The sequence below is a fragment of the Leptonychotes weddellii genome, chromosome 16, assembly GCF_054177405.1.
Source record: "Leptonychotes weddellii isolate Sample4059 chromosome 16, ASM5417740v2, whole genome shotgun sequence".
In the NCBI taxonomy this organism is placed as follows: domain Eukaryota; kingdom Metazoa; phylum Chordata; class Mammalia; order Carnivora; family Phocidae; genus Leptonychotes; species Leptonychotes weddellii.
The window spans coordinates 17,108,605-17,127,732 of NC_138384.1; the positions used below are offsets into that span (position 1 = coordinate 17,108,605).

At 48.7% G+C, this 19,128-nt stretch overlaps 1 protein-coding gene across 6 annotated transcripts in view; it reads left to right on the forward strand.

Moving 5' to 3' along the window:
• The window catches only part of KCTD19 (potassium channel tetramerization domain containing 19), a 25,400-nt gene extending 6,277 nt beyond the window's left edge, over positions 1-19,123 (forward strand). The window contains exons 3-16 of one of the 6 annotated variants that reach the window (XM_031036981.2): positions 5,447-5,597; positions 6,377-6,568; positions 7,806-7,937; positions 10,034-10,244; positions 11,431-11,591; positions 12,908-13,011; positions 13,496-13,638; positions 14,059-14,142; positions 14,407-14,521; positions 14,917-15,544; positions 16,992-17,183; positions 17,362-17,516; positions 17,847-17,948; positions 18,887-19,123. In XM_031036981.2, coding sequence (XP_030892841.2) covers positions 5,447-5,597; positions 6,377-6,568; positions 7,806-7,937; positions 10,034-10,244; positions 11,431-11,591; positions 12,908-13,011; positions 13,496-13,638; positions 14,059-14,142; positions 14,407-14,521; positions 14,917-15,544; positions 16,992-17,183; positions 17,362-17,516; positions 17,847-17,948; positions 18,887-19,000 — 2,484 coding nt within the window. In that variant the 3' untranslated portion in view covers positions 19,001-19,123. Of the gene's footprint in view, positions 1-5,446; positions 5,598-6,376; positions 6,569-7,356; positions 7,938-10,033; positions 10,245-11,430; positions 11,592-12,907; positions 13,012-13,495; positions 13,639-14,058; positions 14,143-14,406; positions 14,522-14,916; positions 15,545-16,991; positions 17,184-17,361 lie in introns of those variants that run through there. The other 5 variants (XM_081806464.1, XM_031036980.2, XM_031036982.2 and 2 more) reach the window with 5 other exon arrangements.
• The last annotated feature ends 5 nt before the right edge of the window (positions 19,124-19,128 follow it).

Here is a 19,128-nt window from a genome sequence, read left to right on the forward strand (position 1 = left end):
TCTCTCTCTCAAATAAATAAATAAAATCTTTAAAAAATAAATAAATAAATAAATAATTTTCTGGGTCATAGCATGTGAATAGTAAAAGTCATAACAGCATCATAAAAGTCTGTTCAGGCAGATAGAAGTGGAATTGAAGTCCATAGAGACCAGCCATATACTCTGTGGCAACTTCAGTCAACAAAGCCAAAGGACAGCTGGAAACTAGGCTCTCTGAAATTCTTTTCACTAAGTCATTACCTCATTCATTCTATGAAAATGTATTGAGGGGCGCCTGGGTGGCTCAGTCAGCTGCGCATCTGACTTCGGCTCAGGTCATGATCTCTGGGTCCTGGGATCGAGCCCCACATTGGGCTCCCAGCTCAACAGGGAATCTGCTTCTCCCTCTCCCTCTGCCCCTCCCCCCGCTCGTGCTCTCTCTCTCAAATAAATAAATAACATCCTTAAAAAAATGTATTGAGATCCCACAGGAACTGTTGTGGGTGCTGCAAATATAGCAGAAAACAAAACAGGCAAGATCCTCATGGTTTTGGAGGTTATATCTATTAGGGGAGACTAGCAGATGGTAAATAAATAAGTAGGTGTTATTGAGAATAATAAAGCAAAGTGAGGGGGTTAGGGAATGTGTTCTTTGGATTCATATATAGTACCTAAATGGCTTCCCATGAGTAGAAGGTCTTGTGTTTCTAGAAGTCAGAGCAAGGATTGACTGAGAGAGTTTAGAAAACAACCTAATTAAGGCTTCTGGGCCTAGTGCATGACTTGACTGGCAGGAACTGTGATCTTTTGGGATTTATTTGTATGTTTTTCTTTTTTAAGATTTGTCAAACATACCTTTCTTGGGGATGCCTGGGTGGTTCAGTCGGTTAAGCATCTGCCTTCGGCTCAGGTCATGATCCTGGGGTCCTGGGATCGAGTCCCACATCGGGCTCCCTGCTCAGCAGGGAGTCTGCTTCTCCCTCTGCCTCTCGCTCCGCCTGCTTGTGTGTACTCTCTCTCTCTCTGACAAATAAATAAATAAAATCTTTAAAAAACAAAAACATACCTTTCTTGGAGAGAATGGTACAGCTCACACTTCACATTTGTAGAAGTAACAAGAAATGGAGATTTCATTTCTACAAAATAGATCATTCTCCCATCAGCTAGTATATCTCTCAAACTAGTTGGACTGTCACACCCACCCACCCCACAGGGTATACCCGGGTATCAAACAGCACCTCCAAAAAGGGAGTAGGCCCTTCCTCAAACAGGTTGTTTTCCCAGGCAGGGATTTCCCTCCCTCAATACATCCCTTCCACAATGCCCAATTTAGAGTTGTTCAAGGGCACTGTTGTTTCCTCCACTGGGACAGAATTTCAGGATTTGAATCTGCAAGTGAAATAAATGGCAGTTTCAAGTTCTTCTGATGCAGTCAGCTTAGCATGGGTTTCACATGGTCTGCTGTCTCTTGTAGGCTCTCCCTAGTGTTACTCTCATTTCTTTCTACTTCACCCAACATGTTATGATCCATCATCTATCAGACCCAAGTTGAGACCTTTTGTCCTGTCATTCTGTCTCCCTCTCCTCCTTCACATCCTTGTCCCTCTCTCTAGTAGATCTTCCCTCTGGACTTTAGGTCCCAAGTTGGAATCACTGCCTTCACTGCCCTCTGAACTCTCTGGGCTCTGCCCATTGTAACCCTGTGCTGGCTTTTCCTATGGCTTTGGATCCTCAGCATCTTTCTCGGTTTTTGTGAATACAGGCTACTTCTCTGCCAGCTCATTTTGGGCTTCCTCATGTCTCATTTTGCTTTTCTTTCCAGAGGACTCAGTTTTCTATCTCTTCATTTACATGCATTCTTTCATTTAACACAGCAATTCTGATAATTTACTACACATTAGGTTCTAGACTAGAAGCTGGGGATGCATCAAGCCAGTCCTTCCTCCCAAAGCCTGAAAGGACAGGCCTGAAACCAAGCCAGGGACCCAGAGAGAGAAGTTTGGAGGGGTCTGTGGGAACAAAAGAGAATCACCCATTCTAGCTAGGGGAGGCTTCAGGCTTTTTAGACAGAGAAGGGAGGAGAAAGTGTTCTGGGAAGAGGAAATTGCATATACAAAGTTAAGGAGGCATTACAATGTCTTTGGAGCTTTATGGAGTTTAGTGTTACTGATGATGGGATGCAGACAGAAAGAATGGTAGGAGATGAAGCTGAAAAGATAGTTTGGAACTGACCACTAAGAGGAAGGAAATTAACATTTATATTATTTCCTTTAATCCTTAAAACAACATCTTCCAGATTTTCCTATCTCCAGTTTGCATGTGAGGAGCCTGAGGCTTCTAGAGGTTAAGTGACAGATGGGAGTCAACTGGTAAGAGCAATGGTTAAGAGCATGGACCCTAGGGCGCCTGGGTGGCTCAGATGGTTAAGCGTCTGCCTTCGGCTCAGGTCATGATCCCAGGGTCCTGGGATCGAGTCCCACATCGGGCTCCCGGCTCAGCGGGGAGCCTGCTTCTCCCTCTGACCCTCTCCCCTCTCATGCTGTTTCTCTCTCTCACTCGCTCTCTAAAAAATGGATAAAATCTTTAAAAAAAAAAAAAAAAAAAGAGCATGGACCCTAGACTTCTGGGTTCCATTCCTAGCGCCTCCACTTATTTGGGCACTGAGTACTTTTTCCCTTCTTGGGCCTTGTTTCCCATTTGCTAAAAGGGAGTGATAATAGTAAAGCCTACTTGGTATGTGGGGGATGGGGGACATTAGGAGGATTCAGTTTAAAAATGCTTGGGTTGCAGTGTCTGGCTGGCTCAGTCAGTTGAATGTGCAACTTTTGTTCTTGGAGTTGTGAGTTTGAGCACCATGTTGGGTGTAGAGATTACTTAAAAGTAAAATCTTAAAAAAAAAAAAAGTGCCTGGGCAATAAATGTCAGCTCTTAAGTGACCAAGATTCAAAGTCCAGTCTGTCTGAGTTCAAGTCCGTTGTGCTTTTTATGTATATCCTGCTGCCTCCACTGATTGTGGAGGACCTTGCATGCAATGCCAAGGAGAATTTGGATGTCCTATAAGTAGTGGGGAGCACTGAAGTTTTTTAAGATGGAGAGTGGTTTGGACTCATTTGCATGTTTGAAAGATCACTGTAGGGAGAGGGCCTGGGGATGAGAGGACCAGGACTGGGGGAGGAAAGAAGGAAAGGACCAGGACTGGGGGAGGAAAGAAGGAAGAGGGTAGAGCAGAGAGCAGGGCATGGAGTCTTACAGCTTGCTGGCTGACTGGGTGGAGATGGTGTGACTGTCAGTCAAGTCACAGTCCCTGCTTTAAATCCTTCAATGTCTTCTCTTAACCAGGGGATATATCAATCTCCTCAGCCCAGCTTACAGAGTGCTTCACTCTCTGGCTCTTGTTTACTGCTCTAGATTCATCTCCCTCATTCCCCCAACCTCCATATAAACCTTTTTTTTTTTTTTTTAAGATTTTATTTATTTGAGAGAGATTGGGAGAACTCAGAGGGAGAGGGAGAGGAAGAAGCGGACTCCTTGCTGAGCAGAGAGCCCAACATGGGGCTCAATCCCAGGACCTCGAGATCATGACCCAAGCTGAAGGCAAACACTTAACCAACTGAGCCACCCAGGCGCCCCAACCTCCACACACCTTAACGCTACAATCAAGGCACAGAGGCAGGTGGCTCAGTATATATTTCTGCCTACCATCCTCCCACCTGTCCTGTCCTTCCTGTGCAGTCACTGTTTTTTTTATTCCACTTAGTACAAATACTGTCACATTATAATATAATTTATTATTATTATCATTATTATTATTATTACCACCTTCATCATCATTATCATCTCATTTGAATTCAGTAATCCTGCTCACCCACTGATGCAGAACCTGTTCCAGTTTCTCTGTTACCTTCCTGGTACCTCATTTTTATTTCTCTTTGCCTGAGGCCAACTACTCCCTCATACAGAAACCCATCTTTCACCAGTTTCCCTCCTCAGGATAGCTGACAGCTTGACACAGAATCTAAGGTTGTGTGCAATCCTGAGCAAAGAGGGACAAGAAAGCTTACATTTCCTTCCAACGCTGTGGAAAGAAATTCTAGGGTTCCTGGAGCTCCTGAAACTTCCGTAATGTTGCTGGCTTTTAATCTCAATATATGTAAATTGTTGTTTTTCTTGTCTTTTCTCAGCTTTCCTCCAAGCTGAGAGCTCCTTGAGCCCAGGCACAGTCTCTGTGGCCCTGATGATACACAAGCATTTCTCAAATGCATGAATGACAGACTCTCTTCTGGTGTTTCACACACACACTGTTCCTCCCTCCCATTACTCAGTGCTCCCGAAAAGCACTCCCCATGATCCTGACATTTTCCAGTCCTTCCACAAGTCCACCAGTCACCCAAAGTGAGGAAGGTTCTCCCATTTCTAGTCCCCTCCTTTTACAGACCTTACGCAGTTATGTGGGTGCAGTTTACAGCCATAGCCACCAGAGGGCACTTTCCAAGCTCAGGCTTCCTATGAGCCGCTTCGCAAGAGCTTCACCTGTGTAGTTCAGCTTAGAAGCAGGTTCTTTTATTAGTTTCATATTGAACCTAAGGTATTTTGTTGATTTTGAGGCTCCTAGAGAAAAAAAGTTGTCATATGGTGCCTTTCAAAGACTACTTCTCTAGCTATCTCCAGAAATTTCTTGGGAAAATACTATTTTCTTCTAGAGTAGGGACAGGAAAAATGGGCTTGCTGTTATGACAATCTGCCCCCTATACAGGACTTTAGAGGGAGAATGGGTCCTTGAGTGATGGGCAGCACCAGGTCACCTTCTGCTTTGAGCTTCAGCCCTGCCTACCTGGCGTGCTCCAGCTTATGTACCCACGCCTGGTCACCTGCTCCTTCAAGTGGAGGAGCTCTGGATGTGGAAGACTGCCTGAGCAAGTCCCAAATCCTTTAACCTCAATTGCTCCATCAGTAAAATGGGAATGCAGACATTTACGACATCTATCTCACAGAGTTGTGTTAGGGTAAATGAGCAAATGTATATGAAAGTGCTTTGAAAAATGTGGTACCCTGTGCCACGTCCAATTCCCTGCTTAGATCACATTCCAGGGTTAGGATGAACACAAACAATAAGCAGATCCCAGCAGTTATACAAATTGTTGAGGGGAAATGGTAGAAAATCTCTAGTTTTTAATGATTAAATATAAATTACTCTTTAGCTTATGTAAGATAAATTTCTATTAATCAGCATAAAATTATAACCCAAAAAGATTGTTTCAAAAATCAGAAGATAGTTATTGAAATTTTGAATATCAGCATATCATCTTGTAGACCTAAATTTTTATATTTTCGTGTGATTGACTAAATTTATTTCAAAAACCTTTACCAAAGTAAGTCACATGCTATTTTTCCTGGTATTTTGCCCAAGAACTAATCGATAATTATGCGATTTAGAATTTTCCAGGCAGTAATTTTCTGTATGTAACAGACTCTAGATAATCTGAAGGAAGGGAAACACCACCTACGTGTACGGCCTGCAGACATACCTGTTGCTGAGAGAGCATCTTTGAACTACTGGCGAACATGGAAGTGTATCAGCAAACCCTCAGAATTTCCTATAAAAAGCCCCGCCTTCACAGGTATACCCACTGGCTGACCCTTCCTATAGCCCACACCAGCTTCCCTTCTCCTCACCCTAACAGAAGTGGCTTCCTCCAGAGAGTACTCTGATTGCTGAACTAGTTTTGGATGATCTCTGTACCTCTCCATCATCTTCTTTGATCTTGTACCCTGCCACATGCCCTCTCCAAGGCTGCTTACCCACTGGAACTAAACACCCTTTTCCACGTTCATTCCTCTGCATATTTGGGCAAGGCTGGGCTGGGCTGTATTCTGCCCCCTCCTCGTAGTCAGAGAATTCTACCAACCTTTCAAGTCACCTCTAACTACCACACAAGAAGTGTCTCCAAATGATCACCGTCTGATGGGTGACTTACAGTATAGATTGGCCTATCTGAGATACCAAAACAGCCATTCATGATTATTGATGGGTTTTGAGCTTCCAAGAGAGTCAAAAGCATCCATTTTATCTGTGGGTCACAATGGTTGGTTTGATCAGTTAGAAAAAACCAGATAGGTAACAAGTATGAATTTAATGACTTTGAGTACATAAGCAAAACTCTTACAACATGTCCTACTGCCCTTCATTGTAGGAAAAATAGATTTCCGTGTCCTTCTCCCCACCATACTCCTGCGTTTGCGGTTAGGGTTACATCTAGAGAGGGGGGGATGGGGAAAGGAGGGACCTGGCAGGGACCATCTCTGGGGTGATCTCCCCAGCTTCCCCTAGTACCCTGGGATCAGTGAGAACCCCTGGCCTCTGAGAGGTGGTAATGCCAGTCTGCACATTCTCTTCTAGGCCTACATGATAAGGCACCTTTGGGACTCATGGACACACCACTGTTAGACACGGAAGAGGAAGTGCATTACTGTTTTCTGCCCCTAGACCTAGTGGCCAAGTATCCAAGCCTGGTGACTGAAGACAATCTGCTGTGGCTGGCTGAGACTGTGGCCCTAATCGAGTGCGAGTGCAGCGAGTTCCGTTTCATTGGTGATTGCTCTATCCTGGGGGTGGGGGGGTGGCTGATAGGGCCCATCCACCCCTACCCATCCCACATCCCATGGAGGCTCAGCTTGGTGCTTAGGGCCTCAGGAGCTTCCTTGGCCTGAGGTGGTGGAAGCATGACAGAGCCTTCTGGAAGGCAAGCAGATTCCCAGCTTTAGACTCCCACAAACCTCAGAGCTATTTTATTCCCTGTTCATTTGGGGATGGCCTGGGTGTAAAGGGGCACTGGAAGCTGCCTGCAGTGATCAGGGGCCACAGGAGTTGGTATGAAGGGCAAGGCCCTGAGCTGGGCTCAAAAGCCAGCTACTCTCTAGCTTGCCTTTATGTATCCACCTGGGTGGTCTCCCAGCCTCAGTTCCTGTCAGCATAAAATGAGGAAAGAGCGTTTCCTATTCCTATTCCTTTGTTTCAAAGAATGGTCCCTACCTGCTCTCATATCCACTAAATCCAGAACAAAAGAGAAGGAGGGTGTATGGTGAAAGGTTCCCCAAAATCATTGTAAAATTGTCTGCTTGAGCTAGTGGCCTAAGGAGGGAGATCTTCAACCCTGGACAGAGACAGCCTCTTTCCCCCCACCACCCTAGGACATGCTCTGGTCAGGGTGTGAACTGAGTGAGCTCTTTGATTCCAAGATGCTGTTGCCACCTAGATGAATAGGGCAGGAAACACCCAAACTGTACTGGGGCCCAAATGCCTGGAACCCCAGCCATTCCTTATAGTCACCTGGGAAGTTGTCTTGATGTGCTTCTGAATCTCCAAGTTGATTCACACAGGACGTTAGCGTTGGCTCCATCTCTGCCTCCCACACTGCAATCCAGGCAGGGACAAACTGCAAGTGCCACCTGCCGGCCCAGCTCAGCTGGGCCCTTCCTCTGTAAGCGGCAAGACAACTCCCTCTTTTGGAATGACCTACTCTTGGGTCAAGACTCACAGGGTAAGTCTCAAGGCCAGTATATTCACCAGGAGGGCCTGGCCTGGAAGCCCCAGGCCAGGCCAAGGGAGGCCACACCCATGGACTCAAACACAGGAAAACAAAGTCATTTGGGGTCTTTCACCTTGAAACCACAGACTCAAAGCTAATCTAACCAGGTATGTTTAGAAATTGTTTCAGAACAAGGAGAGCCTAGGATATGTTGCAGTACCACAAACCTGCCAAAACCTGGACCTACAGTTGAATCAGAAATAACCTCCTTAACCATTTTGTTTCCTTTTGCTTTTCAAGTGAATTTTCTACGCTCACAGAAGATTTTACTACCAGATAATTTCTCCAACATAGATGTGTTAGAAGCAGAAGTGGAAATTCTGGAAATCCCCGAGCTCACTGAAGCTGTAAGGTTGTACCGAATGAACATGGGTATGTCACCAGGGGAACCTTGCCCTCCCCTTGACATTCTGGGGCAGTCCAGGATTGAGCTGGAAAAGACAAGAACAAACATCTCCCCTCCCTCCCACAACCACTTTGGGCTTTGGGCAGTGGTGAGAGGTGGGTGTTTTGGCTGACTTAGAATACGAGAAGAGCAATTTCAGCCTGAACCCTTGTGTACCCTCTGTCTGCTCAGCCTTCCCACTGAGCTGTAGGTAGCTCAGCCCAGCCTGGGTGGGGAAACCAGGCCTGAATGTCCTAGGGAGGGAGGTTGGGCGCAAGGGCAAGCTTCCCAGGGGTACAGTGGGTCTGCCCTGCTTGTGGAAATGGTGAGCACCTTGCAGCACCTGATGGCCACTGCCATCCTGCCCCTTCCAGGCATGGCTGGAGGGCATGGGAGACTCTCAGGCAGCTTCTCCGCTAGTGCTTCAGTTCTCTCACCCACCCCCAAATTCCCTTGTTTCCCTACTTCACAGCCTCTGGCTGCTGTGCCTGTCTGCCTGCTTCTGACGCTTCCTGACCCCGGTCCAATCCAGGCCTTCATGCTCCCAGGCCTACCTCATTCTAGTTTCTTCCTTACATGTTTTATTTGCCTTTCATCATCCCATCTCCCAAATCCTGTACATCTGTGGAAGCTACTATGCATGTTGCAGGAAACTAGCTACCCCAGTGTGGCCTCAGCTGGTGTGCTGAGGATGTAGAGAACGGTCTTGCACATGTGGAGTTTGGCCTGTGCATCACCAGACATTTACCCATGGGAATAAGGTCTTTTGCTGTGTTTAGGCCCAGCCCCCCCAGCCTCGTCCCCAGGCAAAATGGGAGTTCTGTCCTATCTGCAAGTAGTGGCATCCTGCAGCAGGTCTCGGGAGCCTGTTCCAGGGTCTTATAATCCTCTTGAGAGGGGGTGACTTGAAACCCCTCCTTCAGGGGCTTCTATTTCTCAGAGAACATGAGTCATTGAGAGATGAGTACAGCGGTGCCTGCTCCACCAGAGCCATGTGAAGTTGGAGGGAAAGCGTGTTTGCAGTCAGGCTCTGTAAACCGTGCAGCAGCCCTCAAATACAAAGCATGGTTTTTGCCTTTTATAAAGCGCGTGACTAAGGGAAACAGCTCCGGTATCCTTGGAGATGGGCAAAGCTGCCCTCAAATCCCAGCTCTGCCCCACCTAGCTTTGTGGTCTGGGGCAAGGTACTTAATTAGCCTCTCAGGATAGTTTCCTCATCTGTGATATAAGGATGGCATGACGCCTCCTGTAGGCTTACTCAGAGGATTGGAAAAGATCCATGAAAATCAGGGACACCTGGGTGACTCAGTCAGTTGAACATCTGCCTTCGGCTCAGGTCATGATCCCAGGGTCCTGGAATCGAGTCCCATATCGGGCTCCTTGCTCAGTGAGGAGCCTGCTTCTCCCTCTGCTCGTGCTCTCTCTCTCTTTCACTCTCTCTCTCAAATAAATAAAATCTTTTTTAAAAAATTTCATTTATAAAGATCCATGAAAATCACCCAGCAGCTTGCCTCCTGGCCCATTGTTGCCACTGGGCTAGGATCCTATAGATTATGCATTGTGCCCACCGCAGTAGAACAAGGGCCTGCCCATGAGCCAGCAACCCAAATACCCAATCTGAAAGTAACACCACGTAGTTTGTCTCTGGGGAAAATTCTGCCCAGGAGTGATAGGGGCTGTGAATCTGAGAAGCCTGTGATGCACATCAGGTTCTGTGCTTAGGGTTGCCGGTCCTTCCCCACGGATGATTAGAGCAGAGCTTGGAACTAAGGGAGATTCCTGAAGAGCCTGGGGCCAAAGGGCAGCTCTACTGAAATTTCTGAAAATCAAATGTTAATGATACAGCAAATTAATCCCCACCAACCCTACCTCCCAACCAATAACTTTGACCTGTAAACCTAACTAAGTATTCGAAAAATTATACTGATTTTGAGAGGATCCAGATTAGGCTGTGCAAGGAAATAATCTCCCTCTAAGCTTCTTTGGTACTAATTCAAGGCAGCAGTAGGAAGCAAGACCCAAAGCTTCTAATAGAGTTATGACCATGAGGGGTCTAGGAGTCACCCCATTCTCACCGGCACAGGTGGCTGTTCCCGGACCTCTTGTCCTCCCCCAAGCCCTGGGAAGGGGGGCCGTGCAGCAGGCCTGGAGTCTGTGAAGCCGTTGTACATGATGGCCCTGGGTCTGCTTGTCAAGTACCCAGACTCCGCACTGGGACAGCTCCGCATCGAGAGCACGCTGGATGGCAGTAGACTGTACATCACAGGGAACGGGGTCCTCTTTCAGCATGTCAAGTAAGGCCCTCCTCAGAGAACAGCTTGGTTCCACTCAGGCTGGTCTTTGCCTTTCCTCAGGAACCAACCTGGGGCCCTGTCCATGAGCCAGAGGGAAGTCGTGTCCTTGGGAACAAACCCATCATGTTAGCTACACCCACCACCACCACTAAACCCAGGCCTTAGAGGAGAGGACTGGTGCCAAGTATAAGGGTTCCCAAAGTTCAAAGTCTTCAGACAATTTCATACTTCTTTTTTCTGCAACCCATTGCTGCTTTTGGCCCTGTTCTAGGTCTGAGATGAGCAGGCCACAGTCACAACCCTTAGGGTGCTAGATAATTCCCCTTCCATGCAGACCTTTCTACAAAGGTCCTCTCCCACCCCACAACCCTTGGGAGGCTTGCTGGAGACACAGAAAGGCAAGAACTGGGGGTGAGCTCCAGAAGCAAAGCAAGGCGGGCTTTCCAAAGGAGGTGATGATACCTGGCCTTTGCCTTGGGGGATGAGCTCTTGAATGTCCCCATTAGTGCAGGAGCATGGATTCTAATCCTGTTTTATAGAAAGGTAAACTGATGTTCAGAGTGGAGCAATTCTCTTAGGGTCACAAAATATATTGATACCAAAACTAAACATAGAAGTGGGTTTTCCTGAGCCCCTAGGAAGAAGGTCAGCCAACCCTGGGCATTTTGGGCCATTGAGGCCCACACCACCCATCTCTCCCAGAGATGTCCCATCCCTGATGTCACAGAGGGCAAAGACAAGTGCCTTTGGAGGCAGGGGGTTGATGTTCAGACCCCGAGCCTCTTTCCTAGGCACACAGGGTATTAGTAACCTCCCAAGACCAAGGAAGGCTGCCATATAGTGACTGAGATGGCATGGGCAGATACTTATGGGGGTAGGATGGGAGTGTCTGGGCCCTGGTCTGGCTTCTGGAACCTTAGGCAGAGCCTAGAAGCTTACAGTTAGTTGATTTAGAGGGCTTTGCTGAAGTAGGTCAAACTCAGCTCCAACATGGTGAGCCTGTGTGTCCAAGTTCAGTCTCCCACAAGACATCACCAGATTTCTGGTTAAAGCGGGAAATGATGTAGTGGCCACAGGTTAGAGCCAGTGGTAGAGGCAAGGCATTCTGGACATGAAAAGTTGGCAGGCCCGACTCCCTTGGGGTGCGGTGCTGAGGTTCTCTCTAACAGGCCTTTCCTCTGGGCAGGAACTGGCTGGGGACTTGTCGGCTACCCCTGACTGAGACTATTTCTGAGGTGTACGAGCTCTGTGCCTTCCTGGACAAGAGGGACATCACCTACGAGCCAATGAAAGTAGCCCTGAAGACTCATCTGGAGCCGAGGACTCTGGCACCCGTGGATGTGCTCAGTAAATGAGAAAGCTGCTTTATTTGAATTTAGTATCAGAGGAGGGCTTGGGTATCATAAAGGAAAGTCAAGGCTGGCCAGGGCCAGGAACCGTAGATGGAAGAGGAGAGGAAAGTCAACATCTGTAGGTTTTCCTAGAGGGACACTTTCATGGTAAGGTACCCCTCCTCACCTCAAGCCGATGAGTAGCCTTGAGTAGCACAGACTGGGCAGTACCGACTGACCTCGGTATGGGGGCCGCATGGTCTCCAAGGGTATGACTGCTCTGGCTCTGAGAGCTGACATGCTGTGCTCATTTGATCCTCACAGCCACCCAGGGGGGAGCAATCTCTGGTCCTTTTAACAAATGAAGCAGAGGCTCAGGGAGGTAACTTGCTCAGATTACACAGTGAGATAGTGATCGAGCTAGAGTTTGAGTCTGAGTGCAAAACTAATGTTGTTTTCACCAGCTTCCCTATAACCTCTTATTAACAAAAAGTTTTTAGATTAAGTTTCCACTGTATTCTATCATTCAGCAATAGTCAACATTTATTGTGCACCTACCACATACCAGGAAGGAAGCAGACACTATGAGTATAGAGGTGAGCAAAACGGACCCAGTCCTTATCTTCATGGAGTTCACAATCTAATGATATACTTCTTACCTCTTGATTATGTAACCTAGTTATATACCCTTTGCTCATTACAAAGCTCATTAGGAACTGGTTCCCAAACATCAGAACAAAGCCTAAGCCTTGTCTCCCCTAGGAAAAGAGTCATGGGTTCATCTTCTCAGAATAAATAAATCAATTCTCCAGACAGGCCTAGAGGCTTGGTCTCTATAGCAGTGACAGTGATTTGATGAGAGCTGGCAATGTGACATTTGCCAAACCACAAGCACAAACATACAGAGGGACTCCTCACCACATGAAGTTACACACCCAGGACACACCCAGCCAGAAACCAGAGGAGTTGGCAATGTAGGTGGACAGGAACATCAGTCCAGCTTTCTTGAGAGAGGTGGGTCAGGGGAAGAGCATCAGGATCCCTGGTATTGATGAGATTTTAGACGGCTCACCCTTCCCACCCTGAGTCACCAGCTGACCCTCCAAGCTGCCATTCCAAACCCACCTCACCACCCAGGAAAGTGAGCTAGCTGGTGAGCTGCAGGGAAGGCCTGAGAGAAGGTTGGTTTAAAGGGTTCCTGCTGCTTTTCAGAGGAGGCAACACAACATGACTGATGAAGATACTGAGTCTTAACATGTGTTATTAACCAAAATGCCCCACCTAATTTCCCTTCTGGTCATGTGATCTGTTCCTTCTCATTGGTTTCCTTAGATGAGGAGTGGACGGCAGAAATCACTGTGTATTCCCCCCAACAGATCATCAAAGTTTATGTCGGAAGCCACTGGTATGCAACCACCCTGCAGACCTTGCTGAAGGTATGCTGGCCCCAGGACATCCTCCTTTCCTTGTGGCTTCTGTGGCTGAGCAGCTTTAGAACCTAGTCACCTGGCCCTCACACAGCCCTAGCCCCTGCTTAGAGTAGTATCTTCCTGCTGCTCCTGGCCCAAAGTGCTCTTGTTGTATGAGCAGCACGCTAGGAAGGCCCACAAGAGTTTGGGTCAGGAGGAGACCAGTCTGAGGGGTCTGGACCAAGCAAGACACAGGGCGGGGTTACAAATGCCTTGAGAGGGTGATCTAGTCTAGAAGGCAGCAAAACTTGAAGCAGGGACGTTCTTGTCCCTGGATACTCTGCTCCCCACTATGGCTCCCTGTGGCTAACAAGACAGGGAGATGGAAATCCCAAAGCCTCTGTTCTAGAATGGTTGAGAAGATGAATTAAGAGAAGACTGACTGCCCCTTACTGACGACCCAGCCCTTTAACTAACAGACTAACAGAGTCTGGCGTGCAACCCCTTGCAGTATCCAGAACTTCTATCCAACCCTCAAAGAGTGTACTGGATCACTTACGGGCAGACCCTGCTGATCCACGGGGATGGCCAAATGTTCCGACACATTCTCAACTTCCTGAGACTTGGAAAACTGTTTTTACCATCTGAATTTAAGTAAGTGACAAATGGAAGGAAATCATGTGATGAAACCCCTTCCTTCTGCAATGAAAAAATCTTGAGTTTGGGGCGCCTGGGTGGCTCAGTTGGTCAAGCGACTGCCTTCAGCTCAGGTCATGATCCTGGAGTCCCAGGATCGAGTCCCGCATCAGGCTCCCTGCTCAGTGGGGAGTCTGCTTCTCCCTCTGATCCTCTTCCCTCTCATGCTCTCTGTCTCTCATTCTTTCTCTCTCAAATAAATAAAATCTTTAAAAAAAAAGAAAAAGAAAAAATCTTGAGTTTGTAGCTTTCAGGGAGGAGGTTATATTATTTCCAATATGTGAACTGCTGTTCAAGGCAGCAGCTCCGAAGGCTATGCCTCCACCCACACTCCCACCGCAGCTGCCCAGCCTGACGGCGACGTCTTGTCATCTGCAGGGAATGGCCCTTATTCTGCCAGGAGGTAGAGGATTACCACATCCCATCCCTCTCAGAAGCTCTTGCCCAATGTGAGGCATACAAGTAAGGAAACTTTGCTCTAGACACCATGTTCTGGAGTTTGGACCTTTATAGTCCTCTTGAGAATCCTGTCCTCAGTCCCACCTGCCCGTTCTCCTTGGGGCTAAGGGGGTGGAGCAGGCCCAGGATTGCCTAATAATCTAAGTGAAACCTTTTAAGAGCCCTTCTCCGCCCGTTTAGAGTTAACTAGCCAAAGGGCAGACCTGACCAACTGGTTGATGAACTAGTAGAAGCTTCTGCTCACTGACTCCCTCTTGGAGTCTGCAGGTCATGGACCCAGGAGAAAGAATCTGAAAATGAAGAAGCTTTTCCCATCAGGAGGCTGCATGTGGTGACAGAAGGGCCAAGGTCACTGGTGGAGTTCAGTAGAGACACCAAAGAAGTAAGCCCCAGCCTTGTTTGGTTCGTTTTTGTCCTGAGAGTGCTACCACAGGGTTCAGGAGTAGGCTCTGCTACTGAGGGGCATGGCAAAATTAAAGAGCAGGGCCTACGTGGACTCCTAGCATGTTAACTATGTCCAAACATTGAAGGAAGCACAGGGAAATGTTGGCCACTTGTGGCCTCGGATGCTGATAGTATGTCCCTTTGGAATATGAGAGGCCCCTGGGCTAGCACCACCCCCACTCAGGCTGAGCAAAGCTCAAACGGCTGACCTATGTGGAGGATAGGATTGATGGGTGAGCAAGTGAGGTCTTGGAGGCCCAGATTATTATTCTCAGGTGAAGCTTCAATGTGGAAGCACAGCATTCCCAGAGCTGCCGTGTCCTCCTTCCCCAGACCACAGCCTGCATGCCCATGGACTTCCAAGAATGCAGTGACAGAACTCCATGGAACAAGGCCAAGGGGACCCTGGCCAGATCCGGCCAGACAGAGGAGTCTGAGCAGTACTCCCGGACCATCCAGGTGTCCGTGTGCCGAGGTGCCAAGAGGGCGGGCAATCCCAGCACATACTCCCACTGTCCTGGCTCATGTGCCAACCCCAGATACTGGGGGGCCCACCCTGAGAGTCCTCCCAAGAAGAAATGCACCACAGTCAACCTCACACAGAAACCTGACACCAAAGACCCTCCCATCACCCCCATGCAAAAACTCATCTCCCTGGTGAGGGAATGGGACATGGTCAATTGCAAACAGTGGGAATTCCAGCCACTGCCAGTCCCCCGGAGCAGCTCCATGGAGGAGGCTACCCTGCAGCTCCCTTCGGGAAGTGAGGCTCCTTCCCAGCCCAGCACCTCAGCTTCCTGGAAAGGCCATTCCACAGGCTCAGAGAAGGACGTGGGCCCACAGGCAGGGGCTGGAGCTGGAGCCAAAGACAAGGGGCCAGAGCCAACCTTTAAGCCATACTTCCCCATGAAAAGAGCTGTCACGCTGAAGGACTGGGGCAAGCAGAAGCCAAGAGAGAATGGTGAGTCCTGTCCCATCCTTGACCTAAGTCTCATTTAACAACAGAGAGGGCAAACCTTGGCCAAGACCACAGAGTGAATTAGTGACAAAGGGGGACTAGAACCCTCTATTTACTGATGCCAGCTCTGCCAAGCAGCAGAGATGACCAGCACACTGGCATAACTTGTGGGGCTAAGAGTCTGCATGAAGCATGTGGGAAGAGGGTGTCTATGAAATAATAGAAGCACAAAGAAGGCGAGGGGCTGGGGAGTGAGCAGGGGAAGGAAGGAGAAATCTCGGGTGCTTGTGGAAACACAGGTCTTTGGTCTAGCTCTGGAGGCCAGGTTTCATGTGGGGAAGTGATGGGAAATAGGGCTGAAGACATAATTAATCAGGACAGGTCTTGTGGGCCAAGTTTAGGACCTGGTACTTTGTTCTCATCCTATGGGGTGTGGGCAGCCACTGAAGAATTTTAAACAAGGGAGCAAGCAGTCAGGTGTGCATTCAGAGAGCTTGCTCCAGGAGTAGAGGAAACGTAGCAGCAGAAGCAGGAGTGTTAGAAGCGTGAGGTCATTCTAGATCAAACAGGCTAGGCAGTTGGGGGAGGAGGTAGGGAAGGATCCAGCAAGAGAGAAGCCAGGTTTCTGGCTTGTGTGACTGCAGGAGTGTGGGTGATTACTGAGGTGGAATGGACAGAAGAAGGAGCTGAAGAGAGGCGTGTTATGTGTGGAGGGGCAGTGTGGAGACAACCCAGGGGAGTATGCTGAGAACTGCCATGTTGGGCTGTTTCCTCTGCTCCCTCGAAGTCTTTCTACAGTATTCTGTTGCTTTCCCTTTTAAAGGCTTAGGCCCTCCTTGGAGGGTCCTTCTCAGGCCCTGCCTGTGAGCCGTGAGTTGGTCTGTCAAACGTACTCCTCAGAGTGGACATGTATCAAAAGCTCACCCAAAAAGCTCCTCTCGTTTTACAGTTTTCCAACGATTTCCAGTCTCCCAGCTGGGGTATTATCAACTCTAGTTAATACCAGCCTTAGTTCGGGCGCCTGGGTGGCTCAGATGGTTAAGCGTCTGCCTTCGGCTCAGGTCATGATCCCGGAGTCCTGGGATCGAGTCCCGCATCAGGCTCCCCGCTCTGCGGGAAGTCTGCTTCTCCCTCTGCCTCTCTCTCTCATGAATAAGTAAATAAAATCTTTAAAAAAAAAAAAAAATACCAGCCTTAGTTCAAGAGGAATTTGGGGAGTTCCTTGGAGTTCTGAAATGTAGGATTGGGCTTGTAATACTTCTAGGACAATGGAGAGAGGAGAGCCAGGACAGGGCCCTGTCAGCAGAGGGTGCCACATCTGAGAAGCTGGAAGCAGAAGCTGCTAGAAGGCTGGGGTGACTGACTGTGCTGCTCTGTCACCAGAGACCCCCTCCCTGCTCGGGCTCCAAAGTGGCTTAAGAAGGAACCCCACCCCGTGTTGTTTTCACAGAAAGCCCTGGCCCTGAGCAGCCTCTGCCTGAGGCCAGTGAGGTGGATAATGCAGGGGTCATCCTCAAAGTGGCCCATCCCCCCGTGGTGGGCAGCGATGGTTCCTGCATGTTCTTTGAGGACAGCATCATCTATACCACACAGATGGACAACCTCAGGCAGGCACCGACTACAGCCAGCCCCCAGCCCAGAGGTGAGACTCTGAAGCCATACCTGGCCCTGCGCTTCCTTGTGGAGATGCCTGAGCCCCTACCCAGGGTACTTCAGGAAAACAGTCTCCCTCAGGAGCCCTACACTTCTCCCTTCCTCCAGGCGGGCTCTAAGGCCTTAGCCACAGGCAGATGTGGCCACATCTACTCTCTCCTCCACAGAGGTGACTTTCCTGAGTTTCTCTCTATCCTGGGAAGAGATGTTTTATGCACAAAAATGTCATCGCTTCCTGACTGACATCATCCTGGATTCCATCAGGCAAAAGGACCCCAAAGCCATGACAGCCAGTGTGGTCTCCCTAACCAACCGGCTGTGGGTATGTTTGCCAGGCCCCAGACCTTGCTGCTTCTCCACCTGTCTGTCCCCCTATCTCCACAATAAGTGGTACCAGGCAAAGGGAATCAAGTCAAGGGGAACAGGTCAGGGGCACAAGGGTGGCAAGGAGCGCACGGACAGGAAGACAGGGCAGTGTCATCTGAACCAAGCCTTGACCAAGAGGTGGTTTGGCTTGACAGTGGCCCCTGATCCCTGTAGCTCCTGCAGACCAAGGGAAGCCCCTGTTCTGCATCCCACTCTGCAAGGCAGGGAGCAAATGTGTGTCGGGCAGCTGCTTCCAGCCCTGCCTGACCGGGGGCTCTCCTGGCAGACCCTGCACATCAGCCCCAAGCAGTTTGTGGTGGACTTGCTGGCCATCACCGGCTTCAAGGATGACCGGCACACCCAGGAACGCCTGTACAGCTGGGTGGAGGTGAGGGCCACCTGTACCCCACTGGGAATGCTGACACTGTGGACACCTCAAATGGACACTGTCTTGCTGCATGGGGGCCAGGCCAACACTGCCCAGAAGGCAAGGCAGGCAGCTAACCTATGGTCCCTGGTCCCAAGGAGGGAGAAACAATGGCTGAAATTAACCAGTCCAGAGCGATCAAAAAGCGGCATTCGGGCCACTGGTTTTTGCAGTTTTCCTCCAATGGTACCAATTTTGCCTTCATCACTAACACCCCCAGCCACGCTTGGGAAGCACATCACGTGAACCCAAGTTTTTGGGTGCTGAAATCAGAGAGACTATTAGGAGTCAGACCTTTTTGATGGGTGATACCAATTTCACCTACTTTGCTACATCATCACTTTCACACATTCCTTTTATATGTAAGCTGCTTTAAAGCATTCTTTACCAAAAAAATATTCAATAAGGTCAAAGGAATGACCCAGGTCTTTTTGTATTTGTTTTTTGATTCCTTAAAATAATTTTAGGGTTTTAAGTTTTTATTTTAACATTGTAGGTGAAAAAGATTTAGCTAATTTCTCCTTAATTTGGTATTTCTGTAATCAGGTATATTATTGTAATACTTTTCACCCTAAACACACTGGTTCCCAGTTACTATTAGGCCCCTGGCTGGTCTATTGATTGGAAAGGTGAAGTCAGCATCTACAGCTAGAAAATGGAAAACCAGTGGCCCGAAACATACATTTTTGACCCTCTGGTCATTCTGGTAGCCACTCCTAGCCACAGCCTTGTGAGAGGCCTTTGGGCAGAATTGAGCCCAAGAGCATCAAAGGTCCCCCAACAACAGGCCTTGCCCTACCCCCGCCCCCACCCCCAGATGGGAGGACCCCCCCACACCCACAGAACTAGGGTAGGCAACCAGCCAGGAAGTAAGGGATAAGACGAGCCTTTCCTTCTAGCTCACACTGCCTTTCGCCAAGAAATACAGTCGCTGCGTGGACCTGCTCATCCAGAGGGGCCTGTCTAGGTCTGTCTCTTACTCTATCCTGGGCAAGTACTTACAAGAGGGCTAGGGTGACCAGAAATGCTGCCCTCACATACCCCCACCTGCCAAGGCTCATTTTAAGAATGTGTGTCCCCATCAGAGGGTGTGTCAGTCTATTTTTATTATAAATAAAGAGTAATTTATGAGTCAAGGGCC